The sequence below is a fragment of the Meleagris gallopavo genome, chromosome 2 (genome assembly GCF_905368555.1).
Source record: "Meleagris gallopavo chromosome 2, MGAL_WU_HG_1.1, whole genome shotgun sequence".
NCBI classification, from domain to species: Eukaryota; Metazoa; Chordata; class Aves; order Galliformes; family Phasianidae; genus Meleagris; species Meleagris gallopavo.
This window is the reverse complement of record NC_139405.1, coordinates 63075223-63096280: the sequence shown is the minus strand read 5'-3', so window position 1 is coordinate 63096280 and position 21058 is coordinate 63075223. Positions and strand designations below refer to the sequence as shown.

Genomic DNA, 21058 nt, shown 5'->3' with positions numbered 1-21058 from the left:
GTCTCTCTCTTCAGTAGCATATGGATTAACTGTTTGTGTGGTAAACAGTTACTACGGAAGTAGGCTTTTCTTCCTGCTGCTGTGCAAGTTTCTTAGCAACTATAAACTACTATTGCTTCCAGTAAACTGCTAGTACTTCCAGTAAAGATACTCATCAGAAATTTAACGCCATTCTTACTGTAAGAAGTTCCTATAGTACCTGTCTGTTACTCTTTGGAGCCTTTTTCGTTTGAGATTTACAGAAAAGAGTAACCTGTAATGTCCTGTTGGTAGACCAGGACTGCTGAGTAGGACTTCTAGTTCATTTAGATTTGTCAGCAAATTGTGCTTTTATTATTAAAATATATATGATGTGTACTTTATTTCTTTATTACGCATTTCACTTCAACATCAGGTGTAGCAGCATGTTTCAGCCAAGCCAGTGCACTCAAGTGAGCCTCATCAGCTGTATAAGTAAAAACTGTACTCTGTATTTGACTTTCTGTCAAATTAGGTGCCAGCACTTCTTTCTGACCACAGCAGCGTTCATTTCCCAGCTTCTCTGTATTCTCCTGCACTTGTCTGAACAAAACAATTTCTTCCTTCTGTCCTAAATTGTTGTTTCTTTTTTTACTAGGGAAATGTATTTAACAGTGTGTGAGTTGACCCAAGATATGGTCTGAAAGGCATCAAATATGTACCAGCATTTCTATCAGCCCAAGAGTAACAACAGCTGCTCTTGGCTTCCTTCAGAGAATTTCTAGATATTCAGCCTTCTTTTAGTTTGAAACCTATCTTCAGATCCCAGAGCATTTAAATTTTTGCAGTAAGCTTTCATAGGCCATAGGAGTAGAAAAAAGTAGAAGAGGAAGTAACCATGAAATATTTGAAGAGATGATGTTTTGTGTGAGTTCTACTGAAGTGTTTTGCTCAATATATTAAATATTTATATAGCTCTGCAGTCACTATTAATCCCAATAGTTGTATTTTCTCTAGCCTACCACAGATTCCTACCTTATAGTCACCCCCTCAAAATTAATCAATCACATACACACTTGTCACCACTGGAAAATAGTTTATTTTAGCAAATAACACATTTTATTTATTACAATTCTATTTCTGCCTGACTAGAGCTGAGTGTTGCTAAAAATATTGAGAAAATTAATATTATGTGAGCTGTGAACATTTGCTTTTGCAGCTACACAGATAAGAGGCACACGAAGGATCAGATGATCAGACTATCTTGTATTTCTATGTGATTTCTTCAAAACTGAAGTGTTGCATACTAAGAATAGACTTCGCAATCTTAAAAAAAATCATTACTTTTCTGAGAACATCAGAGGAAGAATTTTCAACTTAAGTTCACGTGATATGCCAATAGAAGTTTTTGGAAACATATTATTAATAAACTACAACTTATCATTTTTCATCCTGGTCTACTTTTTGTTTTTCTTTCTATTTTCCTAGATTCTCTGTAGTCTGTCTTTTTTTTTTTCCCCTTTCTTTCTTCCCTCATTCAAGAGTCATTTGAAAGATGCTACTTTTTTTTTTTTGGCAGCTACTCATATATCCAGGCATACAGGTCTTAGCTTTGACAAGCAGAAGTTTATCATACTTCAAGTTCATTCTGTGTGACCTGCCTGGGTGTCATTTGGAATCTGTGGTCTCTGATGGTCAGCCTAGACATATTCCTTTTTCCCTTCTGTCCTTGAAACATTTCTTCTCTTTTTTTTCCTCATTTGAAAAACAGATTTGGTATTGTAATAATTCCATTACCTCCAAACTCAATATGCTCTTTTTATGTCTGCTTCCAGTTAACTAAGAAGTGTAAATAGCTAGTATTTTTTCCTAGGCCACGGTGTTTAAACCTTTGGTCTGTTAAGGAACTGCACAGTCTCAGCTAAGGAATTGAGACAATTGCAGAAAACATAAAAAATACAGAATATTTTGTCTTCTTTGCTCTTATGCCATTTTCTTTATAACCACCTGTCTTGCTGAACTTGCATCCTTTCCCTCTGTTTTTAAACATCTCTGTCTTCTGGGGGAAAGAGAAGGATGATTTATTGCTTCCTGCTGTTCTCTGTTCCTGATACCTGCCTGAAGCCAAGCCTCCAGAATGTAACATTTTACCCCATCATCCCTGCTTTGCACTTAACTCTTCTTATCTTACTTTATGCAAACGTTTCCTTCTCTCTGCCTCTCATCCTGCTTCTGCTATTCCTTCTCCTCCATCTTAAAGGAAAGGAGATAAAGATGACTTGGCTAATGCAAATTCAGCAAGCTCCTCTTTCTCCTGTACTTGCTTTCATTAGCAGGAAAGTAAACTATCTTGCAAATTATTTTGTAATGAAGGTAGTTTTCTTATATATGTTGAATGTTCATCTTAAATGTTGGAAATCTTTAGACAAGAAAAGAAGCCAACATCAATAGTGAAAGAATTGTCTTTGTGTTCACTCTGAAATCCTGAGGTGCCATAAGATGCTGGAAAAGCACTATACACAATATAGTGGAAAGCAGTATACAATGAACATAGTTGTCTGCCTCATCGTTTATATATAGTAAGACTTGACTTCAACTTCTTTCTGTTTATCAAATAAATGACTGTTACGTACAAGCCTACGTTCAGACTAAAATTAGGAAAGAGGTATAAACCCTTCCTCACTTCAGATTGCAGAGAATCTAGCAATTGGTATTGATAGCTAAGCTATCAAGTTGCCTTTGAATTTAAAGCAGAGTAAAGTTGCATACCAAATACTACTGCCTTTGTAAGAATGATTAGTTATAAAGCCACTAAAACAAGCTACAAATTGGCAGCTGAAAGTTTATTTTTCTTGGCTGAATAGTAAGGATTTTTTCAGTCTCATACCTCTCTACTTAGCTAAACCATATAAATAGTGGTTAAATTCTTTTATATTCAGTCAAGTGGCTGCCCCTTAGAATTAGTAACGATCTTGAAAAATGTACTATATTTCTGTGTTTCATTTCTGGAATGAAACCTTGCCAGAAATGTACCTCCTCAACATTTGTTTTTTAATAACCCAAATGACAGTTAAGAGATGAAAACTACATTGTCCCAGCAATGCGGATTACAGTCTTTGAGCCCAAAGGAATCTAGTGGGGTGTAAACTGACCCTGCCAAAGAGAAGTGCTATACTGAAGAGCACAAGAGAAAGTAAGAGCTGTGTTTCCCCACATTTAATGTATTGTATTGTAACATCAAATAGTATATTTGAATATCATAACTTTGTGATTGTATTAGGGGAGGGTGATTGAATTGAAGCCTGGATTGTTGTCTGTGCTTAAGGACTTCTGCTGGTCCCTACAAGCACTGATCTTTCTGAGTTTGGTCTGAGGATTTCACATTCTGGATATATAGAATTCCTGTCATGCTTATTATAACAGCTGTATTACAAGCAGTTAACTAACATGGCAAGAATTGCAAAGGACATCTTGATCAATCATCAAGATCAGATTAGACAAGAAAAAACAAACCCCAAACTAGATGCTAAAGGAACTTTTGATAATGTACATAGAGGAAATTATGTTACTTAGAAAACTTGACATTAAGTAGATCTGATAAGAGGGTCTGAAGCAGTTTCTGGCAGCATTTTATTATGTGGCAGTTCTAGACAACCTTTTAATTTGTTATATTTCTGTCTTCCGCTTGAAAACATATTTTCTGAAAAGATACTTAATGAACTGAGAAGACAATTACTATTTTTGAAAGTGTACTTGGAAGATGATTATAAAATCCTGCAGAGGTTAATTGCCAATGCATTATCCTAGGCTGTATTCCTGAGAATTCACGAAGCTGTTTAGAAACAAGAATGGAAGTTGAAGAACAGCATTTGTTTCCTTGCATTGCAGAGCAGCAGCAATAAGTTACAAAGTTGTGCATACAGTCTCCAGAGGTTTGCTTCCTACTCCATATCATTGGAATAAGTTCTTTTATTAAGTCATAGGAGGGTAAATATGTTGATTGTTAAGTTGAAAATTACAGTCCTCTTGATTCCACTTTTTTTTTTTTATATTTTGAGAAAGTATTTACACTGTCAAAGTGTGGTTATTAGCATGGGCTTTTGCATGGATACAAATCTGCTAACTATATAGAGACATTTGAGGCAAAAGTTGTTTCTTTTTCAGTAATTTTTGCATGCGTATTAATACATGTCAGTATCCATACAGCCACATGTTCAATGATATCTATAAAATGGATAAAATTTATTTTAGACCATGTGCAGGTAGCAAGAGGTCAGTTGTAGATCTGGTGGTCACCATTAGTCTTCCATTATGATAGTGAATTTGAGGACCAAAGATTCTCTACAGGATGTTCATAGTTCCATTTTTAAGAGAATTTTGAAACTTGGATGCTCTGCAAGAGTTACTGCAGGCTAACATCACTTCTCAAGAACGGTGCTTGTCTAGTAATTAATTTTCCTCTTTTCAGGAAGAGAGTTGCATGACAGTAGCAGAAAACCATTTACTATAATTAGCTTACTTTCTCCTCTCCTGTGTTAGCACCAATAAAATTAATTATTTTCTGATTGCTTACTGACTCTTTGTTCAACAGAGTTATAATTTTTATGCTTTTAAGGTTTTCTAAAGAAAAATAAAGTATGGTGTGTGGTATAGCGATAAGAAATACTTGGAAAAAAAAAATGCTTCATTTCTCACCATCAAATCACTTCGTTTGATTGTGAAGGCTTAACATGATGCTAATTTCTTCACCACATAATCAAATTTTCTCAACTCTGCCAGCAAAGTGTCTCTGGCTCTGCTGTCTTCCTCAGCACTTGCCCTTGGCCTGGGATAATGAACAAGTTTTTCAGCTTTTGTTTTACCTGGATTTCAATAAAGTATTGCAAGCTTTGGTGATTAGACTTCTCTATTATGAGTATATATTCAAGGAATGTGTTTTCACCAGATTCAATACTACCTTAGGAATAAGGTTAAATTCTACCTTTTCTAAGCCATGTTTGCCTAATTACAGTACAGTGTGTGTTAATGAGGGTTATTCCAAGGTATCACTGCCTGATAACAGCAAGCAGCCCAGAGGCAAATTCCAGATCCCAGTGTTGAGAATTGATTTATTGCCTGCCTGCAATTAACAATTGGGCTTAAGGGTCTGGGCAGAAAAGTAAAATAAGACTCTTTCAGCTCGTATGTTGAATCCAGTCTTCTTGACCTTTTCCATTTAATATGAAACTAAAAGATGAGGTATCACAGATTTATTATGCAGCTCAGACTTCGCAGTCTACGGGGAAAGAGAACAGTGATGTTTAAATTTACTTTAAGGCCTTACGTTGGTTACACATCAAAGAATGAGAGTGGGAGACATTTGGTAGGGAAAACAGACAACAAAGTATGTCCAGCAGTGAAGTTCATATGTTTTTACCTTCTTCCCTCAGGGTAAAAAATAAAAAAATCACTGGATATTTAAATGAACTTTGCCATCTTTCTTTGATTATTTGAACCTGTGGGAGCTAGTGTGAAAACTGCTTTGCTTGTGTCTTTATTTGTTCATGTGTAATATGCATTTTCTGGGGGGGGAGGGGAGGGAAGGAAAGAAAAAAAACTTGTCATAGCATAGTTCATGAAATACAGCTATTCTGAAGAGGAAAGCATCTTCTGCTACTAAAAACTTTATTGCTGATCCCAAACAGTATTCATGTTCCAGGAAAGGGGGTAAAAACATTTTCCACAGGAAACCTTCCCTGGTAGATCTGCTTTGTTTAATCAAAAAAGCCAATGCTCTTGGCTAGCTCTCAAGACAAACATTGTGGTATCCCATTGAGCTAGCTGCAGGAACATGCTTATATTCCTCTGGTGAAGGCTGTTACATGTCTTGACCTAAATACTATGGAGTAAAATAATGACTTGGTTAGAAGCTGATAGGTTTTGTTTAAGGGGTTTTCCTGAGATGTAGCAGTCCACTCTGTAGCTTTTGGACAGGTATCTGTCATGTTACAGTACAGAATAAGATTTTTGTCTCTTGTCTAGCTGCAGTGATGACATTTAATTTGGAACTCCTTATGGGAGACTTTTCTACCATCTGTAGATGCTTGAATATGTTAACTCACAAAATGGTATTATGTTTAGCACCCAGTATGTATCTTTCAGTCTTTCTTTGATACTGCTGTTTCAACTGTACATGTTCTCTCTTTCATTAAATAGCTAAAGTTCAAGTGGTTTAAAACTTATTTTTTCTTACTTGAAAATAGCATTATTCGCATACCAAAAAGCTAAGTAATGTCTGGGATTTATTAAATCATTCAGCAAAGTTGACCACAGACAGTTGCATATAGAACAAATGCTGGAAGAAAAATAATCTATGTTGGCAATGTTCATAATACTATAACACACACAGAAAACCAAACACTTGGTGTTGTTTCTGTTTATGCATTGCTATTTCCTTTTAGACCTTTAACTAGCTTGACATTTTCAGATACAGAGTTTGATCAGTGAGGAAATATGTAAGCTTAAGTCATAGAGATGATACAAAAATGTTAACTTCCATATTATGTTGCTGCCTTGGAACAGTGGTTATGGGTTATACCAAGGTATATCTTATTTGTTTGATATGATATTTATGAATAGACTTTTATTGCTAACTTTATGTAATTCTATACTTCTTAAAATCTTGCATTTCAAGTGTGTTTACAAAATTTTGTTGCTGCAGTATTCAGAAAAAAAAAAAAATAGCATTATTGATGTTGGAACTTTGGTTGGTTTTCTTCTCTTTGTATCTGTTCCTAGTATTCCACATACCTGTGAGCTTTGCCACCTTAGCTGATCAGCTCTTCACACATAAAATGCTAGTTGTGAAACAGCAGAAATATTAACATGAGCATTACTCATCAGACAGTACTAATATAAGACATAAGAAGTAACTGAACAACATTCTTGAGAATTTCATGCTCTTACAATTTTCTGAATATTAAACTCCATTTTTAAATCACAAACAGTATCCAAAATTTGAGCAATGGCAATGGAAGTCATTATTTGTTGTGTAAGACTGATTAATTCCGTTCTGGAATTAGTAACATAGGAACCTGTAACATAAGCATTATTTACTCTCATGAGTAAAAAAGCATCGAATACAGTAACTGAAAATTCTATAATAGAGAGTTTTACAAACTTATTTCTGCTACAACGCATCCTTTTGGCTTCATTGTTTTTTGTTTATATTGAGTTACAACCCAGGGAAATCTTTAAACTTTGTTTTGCCTTTTAAAAATTCTATTGTTTGCACATGAAAGGATATTTGTTGTGCAGATTAAGTGGTTTGTGACTAGGGTTGGCTAATATATTATTTTGTTTTAATTTTTAGAGGACTGTGGGACATATTTCCCAGAAGTGAAAAATCATCCAGAAAAATACTTACAAAGATGTCCCAGTTCTGTAAAAAAGTGGCTGAAACAACTGAAGAGTGCTGGGAAGATTCTGCTACTAATTACCAGTTCTCACAGTGACTATTGCAGGCTCCTGTGTGAATATATTCTTGGGTAAGTGCAGTGTCCATTTCAAATTGTATTTCCAGATGCCAGATGGAAATAAGCCTGAGCTACAGGAAGGTTAATTTTTCTCCATTTACTTGTTATAAATTATTTGGATCTTAAGCTTCTGGTAGGTCTATCTCTAGTACCAAGGTACTCAAGACAAAGTAGTTCATCTGTTAGCTTGTGAGCTTCATCTGACCCACAGCATAAATATCCTACATCTTTTCTGGCCATCATGAAGACATAAAGAAATATCTTCAGGCCAACACCTAATGGAAGGCAACATCTGAATACATGTATTTTTACAAGGTTACCTGAGCCTCTCTCATCATAAGTGCAAGCAGTAGTTATATTTCTCTTTTTTGCATTAAATTTGCACGGAAAAACTTACAAATACTTCTTCCTCATAATAGCTTCCACAACATGGTTGTGCATGAGGAATGTGCATTTGCAGATCACAGCAGAAAAGATAAAACGGGTAGTTGATTGCACTTGGCAGTCGGTTGAAATTTGCAGCTGCTGACAACAGCTATTTTTTACCTGTATTTTTTCTAACACAACTGGTCAAGTCACATTCAGTGAAATGAAGCAGAACTTACAACTCCAGAAAGGAATTAATCAGTGACGCTTGTGGTTAGGCGGGTGAACATGGTGAAACTAGTGAATTGAAGAAACAAAAGTAGTGCAATGTGAGCCAACCTTGACTATCTGGATATGCAAGGAAGCAGCAAAGTGAGTACAGCAGCACAGTTTAAGAAAAAAAAAAAAAAGCTGGAAACCAGAGCAACCTCCCCAAACCAGTCCCACCAGTATCACTTATCTGTTGTTCTCTATGGGCTACATGAAGCATCAGCTGTGCCAGTTCTCGCTGCCTTGTATGAATATTGTATATTGTCATCTGATGGGGTAAACTTACCTCCTTGCAAGAAAAAATTCTCCTATCGAGTAAGTTGTCTGTGAATTAACTTTTCAATGTAGAACTGTCTAGTGGTTTTATGAATGAAAATTTGATATAAAACTAAAATCATTAACTACATATAATGATTTTGGTTTTTTCCTTGGTGAATTATGTTTCAGCAGTTTTCACAGAATCATAGGGCTTGGAAGGAACCTCTGGAAATCATCCAGACCAACCCCCTCCCCACTAAAGCAGATTCTCTACAGTAGGTTACACAGGAAGGCATCCAGGCAGATTTTTAATATCTCCAGAGAAAGAGACTCTACAAACTCTCTGGGTAGTCTGTTCCAGTGCTCTGAAGGCAGCAGTAGACATCCTGCTTGAAAGGCGATAGAGAAGATTGGCTGCCTCTCAAAAGACAGAAGAGATACTCTGCTAGAAGAATACTGGATCACTTTGTCTTTTTTCTCATGAGTATATGATATTCTAAAATCATCTTTTCCAGTGATTGATCAAAACTGGCTTCAAAGACATGTTCTGGAGTAATAAGTACTTCACCGTCCATTAGACCTTACTGACCTTACTGAAGTATTTTTTTTTTGTAATTCTAAACACTCTTTTATTTACTCCGTGCATCCTGTATCAAATGATGAATTTCTACTTTCTCTAGCTGCTTTTTGTACCACTAGAATACAGTCTAGGTTCATATATGTTATCTGTTTTCTTAACCTTAATTTTGCCAGGTTAGCTGCATTTTATTTTTTTACATCAACCCTTGTGAATTGCTTCATTTTCCTTTTTTTAATATTTCTTTTCAGTTAATTAATATTACATTAAAAAAAAAAGAGAAGTGGAGATGTTTGAAGTTTTAACCTCTTAACAGTTCCAAGATAAGGATGTTATTTTTAACTTATTTGCAGTTTCTTGAAAAAGTTCCCCTTTTGCAAAGAAATTGCTGTCCACTTAAAATCAGCAGTGAGAAATACATTCTTAAGTGTATGATTTATTATTTAAAGAGCAAAATATCCCAATTGCTTTCACCTGATGGCTTTCAGTCTAAGGACAAGCTCAAGGTAAAGAGAGAGGAAGTGTAAGAGAAATCAGGTTTTGAAATAAAATGTGAACTTGTTTCCTAGCCAGATCACACACATACCACTGGGATCACTGTATAAGCCTATTGAAACAAGTGGAAGTTCATTTACAAGTAGCAGTGTCATTGTGTGACTTTTGAGGCTTACTTACAAATAAAATGTTGGTCAACTTAGTTGAATGTTTAAATGTTGTTAGGAGCACACCTAAATGCAAGTCTGTCATCATGTAGTCACCACAGGTGAGTATCAATTCACCTTTTCATCAATGTTAACTACTTATAAACTAGACATTTTTGAAGCTGGTTGTTTTGATTCCCTTTGTGATTACTGGAGAGAAAATTCTGGGCATCATCCTTGGCAATACATTCTGTACCATAAAATAATGTCTGAAGTATGTGGGATGAATTGTCTTAGCACGTGGATATTATTTTTTTTCACTCTGCCTGTGGTATAGATCACTGTCAGTGAATTCAGCATGCAACTTATAGATGGCTATGGTGACGTGAGATAAGTCCTACTCTTTGTCCTCGCCATTCACTGTAACCACAGACCACCATACCAAGCACAAGCAATAACTGGAACAAATTTTATAATGAATATTATGTAGTTATGTAAAAGCACCTCTAGGTGCTCATAAAATAAGTAGCTTTGCAAATGAAATTTTCAGTGATTCTAAAAAGGTCATAGATAACACCTCACATCTTCTTCAACAAATCAAGATAAAGTTACCTGCATCTTGTGAAAGACTGTTCACTGTGTTTTGAATTTTTTACATAAAGAATAAGTTATTGTTCCCACACATATGTCATGTTCCTGAAGTGTTCACTTTCAAAATAAAGTTCAAGCTTACCTTACCCATGAAAACATTATTTGCACTGGATGTCAATACAAGAAGCTTACCTTTATTGATACTTATCACCTAAGACCTGATGATGGATGTCTTTTTATTCAACTTCTGGAGTCGTCCAAACAACTTTGTACTATTTATCTTAAAAAGGTTTACATATGGTCACAAGTTGAATAAAACAAGCTAATACTATGTCTTAAGGAAGTTCTTTCCTTGAGAAAGGAAAATTAAAGGCATTTGATTTTAAGGCTGGAATGTAATCTGGAACACAAAATAAAAATTTGAAGATAACCTCACAGAGAGCGCATTCATATTTTTATTTATGTTATCTCAGTCTCCTGGAAAATTGTAGGTTATTTGAAAATGGCACAGTTAGCTAGTTTTCTTCCAGTAAGCTTCTTTTATTATTCTTTTTTTATAGTATTTTAGTGCCTCTATTTATCTCGGGCATCTGTAACTTCTATGTTCTTACAAGAATATCTGTAATTCTTCAGATCTTATACATAATATAGTCACCCAAGCAAAGAAACATTCCTACTAAAATGAAGTGCGTGTCATAGATGGGGAATGTTTTCATTTTCTAATAATAAAAAATAATCACTGTAAGCAATACTTGTCTAATTTTATGTTTTAGTAACTTCAGAACATGTAGGTAGCCTTAATTGTTATTATTTCTTGCTGTAGCTATGAGCTGGATGGTGTAATAAGTGAGGTCAAAGAGAATCCTTAAAATAAAGAAGAACCTTCCTACAGTAGGAATAACTGGCACCTCCAGGAGTTCATCTCATGGTATGCTAGGTGGCATGAAGGTTCCCCAAGGTTGCCTATTTTTTTCATATTGGCTTTGTAATACTATTGGCTTGTGTACAGGTCTCTTTTTTTTTTTTTTTTAGCACCTTCACATAAGTGAGTTCCATATATACTGTGCTGAAATGTTCGAACCTAATTGAATTGATGGGTTTTTGACAGTTCAGATATCAAACAGTGTTTTGATAGACCTTATGAACTTTGAAAATTTTGAATTTAATGATGGGATTCAGCTGGGAGATTGAGAATCATATTTATTGGTCTTTATGAGCCACATGTGAAGTGGGGATTTAGTCAGAGCAGTAGAGTCTGAAGAAGAGGTTCAGCTGACAAAATGGTATATGAAATCAGCCTTCACTAGCTGGGTTAATTAGACCTATTAACTGCAGAGTCATCCTAGGTACTTGTTAAGCCAGCATATACATATAGAATAGATACCAACAATATGGACATTTTCATTTAAGTATATTTAGTCTTCTGTTACTTCCAATTCTAGAAGCTAGTAAGGTTTTATAAGGCATGTATAGTCTCAAGAGCAGAAAACAAATACATATGCATATGTATTCAGTCTGTATACTCTATACAGGATAAATAGGGGAAAAAATACTATTTTGTCTGTGTTCCATATGGTTTAACTGCTAGAACTGTTTTCTTCTTCAGTCTGTTTTCCTAAACAAATGAAGTGCATGTGATCAGGCTCTGCTTGTTTGCTTGTCAAAACATTCACAACTCTTGGATCTACTCACTGCTTCAACTAAATATGACACAAGGATCTCAGAGGCCTCTAAGTTATGAACTTTGCAAAACAAGTATCTGAGAAACACCACAGGTACCTTACAATGCCGCTAATGAAGTAAAGGCTGTAGCACATGTCCACTGCTTATAAAATAATCAGAGAAACTGAATATGTTACATAAAGCTATATAAAATCAGACTTTGCTGCATTTATATTCTCAGAACTATATGATTTCTTTTGAAGGCTGTTATGTAGAAGGCTCTTGAGTTCTGAATGAGCAATGAAGCTTTATGACAGGTACAGATAAACCAGATCAAATATTCTGTATGTGGTATCACAGAATCATAGAATGGCTTGGGTTGGAAGGGACCTCAAGGTTCATCAAGTTCCAGTTCCTCTGCTACAGGCAGGGTGCCAGCCTCTACATCAAGAACTAGATCAGATTGCCCAGGGCCCCATACAACCTGGCCTTAAAGATGTGTCCTTGGTAAACCTGTTGTATCAGCCCTGAATTTTTCTGTGAGGGCTGTGAGCTTTAGCTTCTCCTCACTATCTCCCCAGACCAAGGCAAAGAGAAGAAAGAAGGCAGAAAAAGGTAAAGTTTGTCCCCTTCTTCACAACAGGACACTAGTGATGGTCTTTGGCCACTGGTAGCTTCGCTGAACCTCAGAATTGAGATATGGAGCTTTTATCAGCTGTCTGTGCAAAATTAGCATAAGCATTAGACTTCAGAAACTTCAAGTCTTCACAGTTTCCCCTGGGGGATATTTTAATAATGTAAATCAACAAGAAGGCATGGTTTGCTCTGTGAATAGAAGTTGGAAGCCATGTTGGAGTTAACACTCCACGCAAAAAATGCTAGATGTGAGGGGCTGGGGCCATATCACCCATGGCCCAGCACACTTTTCCAGTCTATTCCTGCAATAATTAGCTCTGGTTGCTACAGTCTCATTAATTCAGAGGTCCACAAAAGAGAACCAAGAAAGTTTCAGTCTAAATGCTATTGCTACTATAATTGACTACTTAAAATTTAAAAATTGTTTTTCCCTCTCATATTCAAAAGCCAGTGGTTAGAAAACTGTAGGACACTTTTGGAAATAGAAAGAGAAGACATAAATTGTACAGTTAGTATGTTTCTGAGTATATGGAACCCCTAAATCCAGATTTAGAAAAATAAATTTCTAAGAAATTCCATTTGTAAGAAAATCACTTGACTTCACATATTCCTGCTGTTTAAAAAAAACACCTCAATCACAGTTTTCTATACAGGAAAAAAAAAAAAAAAACCCACAACAGAAGAGGATGCTTTAGTGAAGTGTTGTCCTGAAGTATGAACACCTTACTGAATTTAATTTCCTTTGCTTTCCAGAAATGATTTTGAAGAGTATTTTGATGTTGTGATCACAAATGCTTTGAAACCTGGCTTTTTCTCCCATACTCCAAACCAAAGACCTTTCCGAACTCTTGGTAAGTTGCAGTCATGGCTTCCTTCTCATCTTCTTACATCTGTTAAAAAGAAAAAAATATGAGAGGACTGAACCAAACTAATAGTCTGAACAACATATTTTGAAAATTTAGCTGTAAGAAATAAAATGGATTCTACACAAGTCTCTTCTAAAGATATTAGTAAAAAATTCTGTTAAGACTGAGGAGCACTGAGAAATTAAGATTTAGAGTGAGAAAAGACAAATCTGTGACAGTAATTAAAAATGGTATTGATGCTCAGATATTGCATCATTAATAAAACACTAAGAATCTTATTCTTTGCTGAGCTGATATGGTTAAAAAAACATAACAGAAAAATTTAAAGATTTAAGAATGGTACAAATAAAATTGCAAGATTAGAGGAAATTATTTGGGAGGGAAATCTGACAGTATTAAATGTGTTTACTTTAGTTAAATCACAACAGAGTAGGCAAATGGAAGTGCCACTGTACTCAATTCAGTCAAAACATTCTGAAACACTTAGCATTTTTGACAACCTAATTAAGAACCATTAGGTAATTAAGGTTGTAAAAAAAAGTAAGAATAGAAACATGGCTGAAGCCAGTTAATTTTTCCATATTCTCTTAAACATGATTAAAAGCTGCTTAAAAATTAACTTTTGTATCCAAAATAGAATACATTAGCATACATTGAACTCTATTTTAGCATTTTATGACAGGAAAATCAGCTTTTGCAGACCAAAAGAATAACTGGCTGTGGAACTTTTATGGTAAAAGTAAAACTAGCAGTAGAAATATATGTTAAAACTGCATTTTAATGTTTCTTCTATCCATGTAGAAAAGTTAGTAATAAAAATGTTAAATGAAATCTTTAAGGTTTAATACAACTAGGAAATTGCAAGTTGACAATTCTAGAAAAAATATACTTAGAGAACTATAACTATGGAATGGGGAAAATAAGAAAAATATAAAGGGTAAAAAAGGCTCATTTCTGTAAACATTTTATTTAACTTCATATAATGCAAACTGAAAATAAGATATAATCCACTTTGGATATTTTAAACAATCTTATTAGCCTCATTTCCTAGGGAAATCCTGCTGTGTCCCTGTTGGTAATCCAGCTAGCAACATTTGAACCTTTCGGTTAGTTTCAGTAAATTCAATAGACAGGCAAAAATTTTTCTTTGCAACAAGGTCAGAAGAGAGGAAAAAGACTTTACATTACTGTCTCCTTTGAGAAATATTGTGTAGAATTAACTAAATCATATTATGTGATTGTAAGCACCAATTTTCATGAAGCTATTTCTTTCTCCTGCATTCAGACAGAAGTAGCATCCCCTGGAACCCTCTTGCTGACTCACTAGTTTTCATTCACTATCTTCTGGCATTGCAAAGTTGCTCAAGTGAGGGTTGGTCACTCATTAAAATGTCTTACTGTACAAATAAATAAGTGGCACAAAGATATATAAAGCCATCGGATAAATAATAAGCTGTGAGTGGACTTATTTTTAATAACTTTGTATTTTATGGACAGTAAATGGCCTTTTTCTGAAAAATGAACCTGAGCATTAAAAGCAAAGAATTATACTTTACAACAAGCTGTTAGAGACATGGTTTAAAACAGCAGAATGCTTGTTTAAGACTATGTGAAGTTTAGTGAATAATTATGTGAGAAAATGTCCAAAATAATAATACACTTTTGTAATGTATCTTTTGCTGCCCTCCTTTTGTGTTCCTCACAATAAACATACAGCTTCAGGGCAGGCACTGATAATTTCACCCCTTTGATTTGCCCATCTATTACAAGGTCAAATGTTATAAGTGTACTTAAGGCAAAAAATATGGAATGTTTTTTTAATTTCAAACACCTCAAGTGTTACATTGTGAACTGGAGATGGATTTCATTCATCCATAAAAGGATTTTTGCTGCAGATTTACTAAGAGGAAGTCTTTGAAGCTTACGGAAGAGAGTAAATTCTTTGCTGTGAATAATTTCAAAAAGGTGACTGTGTTCAGTAAACATTTGAAGGAGGACAAGAAGCCGGACAATGTGACAAAGAAGTCATTGTCTACAGATGTGAGATCGGATAACTGTTGCACAGAAATGTTGTTGTTGTGTTTTTCAGTTGGCAAATCATTTTTAAAATCTAACCCATTTAGAACAATGAAAATGATTTTAACTGTGCAATTAAAAGTGCATCACTACTTCATTTGAGTTTCAAGACATGCACCATTTTAAGAAACCGAAACACAGTTTGAAGTCTTAAAAAAATCATGTGACTACTTTTTGTTAAACTGAGACACTGAAAAGCACAGTATTTCATTATTTATTTAGCAGAGTTATCTTTCAATGCACCATTCTGTTAAATGAAGGAACAGCTTATACATATCTTTCTAGCTTTCTTAACAGCTACATTTAGTTTTACCTGGAAAAACAGTTTTTATACTTAGGTGTATCTTAAGCACATACTTTGTGAGAACAGTATTATGTAAAAAAGTTATTCCCATAATACAAATACTCCATAATTTATCCCAGCTACTTGTTATTCAGAAGGTTGCTTTTTCTTCTACAGAGAGAAATTCTTTAATTGAGTCATGGAAGTACTAACAACATCTTGAGCTATTAGATCTAAGAATCTGGTTGATAATGTTTGTGTAAATCCCACATTGAGAGTGCAGAACTTTCTACCTTTACTTTCAATTACTACATCTGGCTTAAAAATAATATAAAATTCCGTGGTGGGTTTGAAGGAATACAGGTAGCAAATATAGCTGTGGATCATCTGAGATACTGCAAAACATCAAGATTTCTGTAACATTTGACAGCAGAGCTTTCTGTTTATCACATCACTTGCTAACGAATGTTAAATTACTGTCCTGATGGCCAGTTCTGATATTGCCAGATATGTTGTTTGGAATGCAGAGTTAAAATGGAAATGCTAAAGATAGCCCTAACTTCACTGAAAACCTTCTTTAAGTCTGTAAGTACAGGGTATTCTCACTTGATCCTGAATAGAATGTTCACATTCTTTATTTCCAGCTCAGAAACAGTTATTGTCTATTTTGGTCAGGTTTTTTGATCAGCTAAGATTGTGTTGCTGGTATTGTTATATGTTCAGTGTTTGAATGTACAATGCATGTTTTAGAGTGTATTTGATGATATATCTTCATATATATGTGCACAAATGTGCTCGGCCAAAAAAGATCCTGCATATGGAGTAACAGTGGTTGCAATATTTTTTTGATGTTGTATGCCTTTCTCCAGTGCCCAGAGAAGCAAATCGACTCTCCTCCTTCCTGCAGGGAGTCTTAGGTATTCATAGCCCACTTGCAGTTACAGTTCCAACCTGGCTACCTTATTCCTTATTCCTGTCTTGCTTATGTTCCCTCTTGTACATGATGTAGCCCCCAATTTAGCAAAGTCTTTTAGTCCTGTATTTCTTTCCAATTCTCTTGTTTGTAACTGCCATTTTAACAATTCAACTGCTTTCCTCAGTAATTCTTCTCAATCCTTCTAAAAATACAGGAAAATGCTAAGAACTGAAAAGATAAATCAGAAAAAAAAAAAAAAAACAGCATACTTGTAGGGTGAAAACAATCTAATTATTATGCCTTGCAAGACTTCATAAGAAAGACATGGTTCTATATCTGCATTTTAAGTTTTCTTCTGCAACATCTGGGCTTGATTACTGCCAAAGGTGGGATGTAGAAGTGGGTGGAGAGTCAGGATTAAGCCTATACAGCTATTTTTATGTATTTATATTCCAAGGCATTTCAGGCCCAAGTAGTGGAATCTGGAAGGAAGTGGCTTAATTTCCCTGGATGTTAAATGTGTAAGCCATATTATTTTTTAAGTCATTCTTTTTATTTGAGACTTCTTTCTTTCTTTAAAGGCAGGAGAACAGCAAAATACTACTCAGTAAATAATTTTCAATACTTTAATAAAACTGTAGAATATCTGTTAAAAATGTGGATATTTTGAAACAGATGGTATTGCACCTTTATAAAGGAATATAGCTTTCAAATATTCTTGCATCATTCACTTATATAGTTTGTGAAAGTAATGCAATTCTTTTCATGCAGGTCTCATTTAGAAGTTCTATGTAGTGCATTGCCACTGTTTATCACATATTTTCTGGTTATTCTGTAAAGGAAAAGGGCACTTGTAACTAATTTATAATCTATTTTTATACTCTGGTTTTCAAATTTAGATCTTTTTATACCTTTTTACAACATGATATTAAGATTGAGCCTCTCCTAATTCTCTAATACCAGAAACACACCCTCTATCTTGCTGGCAGAAGGGGATCAGCTATTTTAAGAGATGAAATATCTGGTTCTATACCCAAGACACCAGTAAGAAGTAATTTCCTACTCTTTTCTTGACTGGAGATTTACATTTTATACATCATTTCTGTAGAAAAAGGAATGTGTTTTTAGGCAACTATTTGGTTGCCTAAGTAAATGATGAAAGGATTTAAATAATGAGATCTTCATAATCAGTTATAGATTCTGACAATTTTTGGTTTTTTACCTCCTAAAGACGATGCCTTCAGCTGAAGTGCCTCTTTGCAGCTTGATCAATGCCTGACTGCATTTTCTTGAAAGCAACCTACAGCTCGTTAGAACAGCTACAAACAAAAGCAACTTCCTTCCTTTGCTCTGATAGTTTCAAAGTTTTGGTGGTCATTGCCTCATAAAAACAAGTGTTTAGAACATTTTGATTCCATTGCAGAGATATCAGGTAGTGGGAAATTGAGGAAGTAATTTTTATTGCTACTTGGAAGCATGTAATAGAATCACAGAATATCTCAAGTTGGAACAGATCAGTTGGAATGGACAAGGGTCACTGCATCCAAATCCTAAGGACTCCTGTCATTATAGCTGTGCTATAAAATGATGCAAGGGGCAATGCTGCAGTTTGCACTGGTTGTATATGTAACCACTATTACAATGACATAGTTAAGCCTGTGTAATTCCTGTAAAATGCCATTGAGTAGTAGTGGATGGTAGCCAAAGAACCAGGAAGCCAAATTTTCCATGACGTAGTCCCTTTCATGGTAATCTGAACCATTGCTTTCTGCCGAGGGAAGGAATGCAGGGATTTGGTTTTATTTTTTTCGCGAATGGGCTTTACTAATATTTGCTTCAGAAGTGGTTGGAGGCCAGATTGTCACTGAGCTGCTTATACATACTTGCCAATCAGAAGCTGGAGCTTTTGTGGCCAAGTTTAGTTTCTGTTTCTACAAGGACAGCACTGTGCTGCCCTAACTAAGGCTGTAAATTTGGAGCATAAATCATGCTGGAATGTCAGCTGATGTCCCCTCCTAACTGACATGGGTCATGCATGGCTATCAGCTGTCTCAGCTGCTGGATAGGGGACTGGATGCTGTCTGTCAAGCATCTTTGTCTGATACCACTACTGTATTAGCCAGAAGAGCTAACAGGCTAATTCTTCAACATTTAGTCTGTTTTCCTAGATGGAGATTTATGCAATCCCATGGCATGTATCAGTAGGAGTTTCTGTCCTGTCTGTTCTGCAGAGCTCTGTGAACAGTGCAATTTCTAACACACTTGAGTATGGCTTAACATTCACAGAGTTTTAGGCTGAATATGTAGTATTCTCAGACACTACGTACCAGAAAGGTCAGTCAGCCCCAGCTCAGGGCTGCAGTATAAGCTTACTCCTTATTAGACAGCAGAGAGGTCACACAGGAGAGCCTAGCTACAGATGACCCATCTACTATAAACGCATCCATGAGACATTGTACCCCATGGGCATTCAGTGAATCCAACCGCAGGACATAATTTCAGAGGAAAATAGGCCCCATTATTTCTACCACAGTTCACAAACAACATGTTCTTTTTTTTTTTTTTTAAATAAATAGTCTTTGAAATAAGATTTTTTGTTGTTGTTGTTCCTGAATATGAAGATAAATGCTGAATTGCAAGATACATTCTCCAATGCCTGTTCTTCTTTAAAAGAAAAAATAGAGTACATGTGTCAAGCCAAATTCTTTATATATTTGTAGAGTCTTCAAAGTAGCTCAGAAGATAAAAGGAATAAAAAGTTATTCATCCAAAAATCAGAACACTGAAAAAAAAGTGCTTCTGTAGCAGCAGGGGTTGCTTCAGCTGATTACTTTTGATAATAAATACTATGTTTGGCACTAAACTGATAAGAATATTACTGAAAGCAATTTCAAAGAAAGCTAAAGCTCCTGTTTTAAAAAGCTTGATATAAACAATATTCCTTTTGTTAAGTCTGGAAAACATGTTTAGCATAATTGCCAAGTACTCAAAAAACAGAATTCTTTGTCTGTGAAAAGTGTGTTTACATTTTTCAAAAGGAGCTGCAGTGATTAGCATTACTGCAAAATCCTAGCTATTGTTATATTATATTATATTCAAGGCCTGAATAAAACTCAAAACCCTATTCTTTAAGGTACTGTGCAAACACCTGATAAGAATCAGCCTCTGTCTTCAAGGAGTCCACAGGCAAGCCATATATACAGATGACTGAAAAAAAAAAAGTACAAGCTTTTCTGTTAGTGCCAAGGAATTGAAACTCAAAAAGGTTGAATGACTTACCCATAATCATATCTCTGGCAGATCTGAATATCTAATGTCCTAATCCAGAATATCTAATGTAAATTTTTTGCATAAGAACTTCATCAGAGTCCTGACTGTGAAAATCCTTTTAGCTCTTCCTAAGATTCAGAATGGTGAATAGAATTGCAATTAATTCTGATGGATTTACTTTTTATGGTTCAGTGATATATCCTTTATAAGTTTAAGGAATTGGTACTACTAACTTGCTGTGTTCTATTCTGACTTTTTCAAACAATGCAATAATTATTTAGTAATTATTTCAAGTTATTGAAAGCAGTAGACTAGAGTACCATTTTGTTTTGGAAGACAGTTCCAAACCCCTGATTTCTTAAAATTGGATATTGGTTATCAAGTCATGTTTAGGTTTAATTTTAGTGGAAGTAACTTTCTTCATAGAGAAGCGTGCCAACTATCTTCCTGATTTTATGAATTAAGTCTCCCAAGCCTGTATGTTTAGAAAAGTTTACCAAACTTCTAGGAATTATCTTGCAAAATCTTTATCTTATAATGATGCTTTAAATGTGATTGATAAAGAGGTGATATCAGCATTTAGAAGAAGCAATTAGAAGAATTGTTTTAACAATAACGTGCAATGATGATGTAAACTACAAATAGAATTAAATATAGTATATTTATGTAATGATATTTCAACACATAAAACATGTGGTAGGAAGGTTATCAGAAATCAGAATCAGCAGAAAAATTCTCAATCATAATTTTGAACTCATTTTCTATTTTCTCTTATTTCAAAATTTTAGCAGGGAATGGAACTATGATACAGTCCCATCTGGACTCTATCATTAGTACTGGAGAGATAAGGTACAAAAGTTCCCATGCATAGGAAACCCAATTCATCCAAAAAAAATCAAGATATTTTTTACAGCAAGATGACCTACTAAGGGCCTGTCAGCCCTGTTCTCTTTAGGTATTGAATCCCCACAGAACTTGATCATAACTAAGTCTGCATTTTCAAAACCAAAACCAAAATACCTTAATGACCAGTTCATATTCCAAACACAACTATGTTCAGCAAACAAACTTCTGCACATTAAATAAATTGTTCTCCAACACCTGAACAGATTTATTAAGAGGAGACGATTTTTTATTCCATGGTATCTGAGAAAACGTACTCACATGCAAGATT

The 21058-nt window shown here is 34.9% G+C and overlaps 1 protein-coding gene across 1 annotated transcript in view; it reads left to right on the top strand.

Annotated features, from left to right (window-relative positions):
• Positions 1-21058, top strand: part of NT5DC1 (5'-nucleotidase domain containing 1) — a 126050-nt gene that overhangs the window by 75050 nt on the left and 29942 nt on the right. Inside the window, exons 7-8 of the mRNA XM_085217441.1 lie at positions 7310-7484; positions 13227-13324. Coding sequence (XP_085073567.1) covers positions 7310-7484; positions 13227-13324 — 273 coding nt within the window. The remainder of the gene's footprint in view (positions 1-7309; positions 7485-13226; positions 13325-21058) is intronic.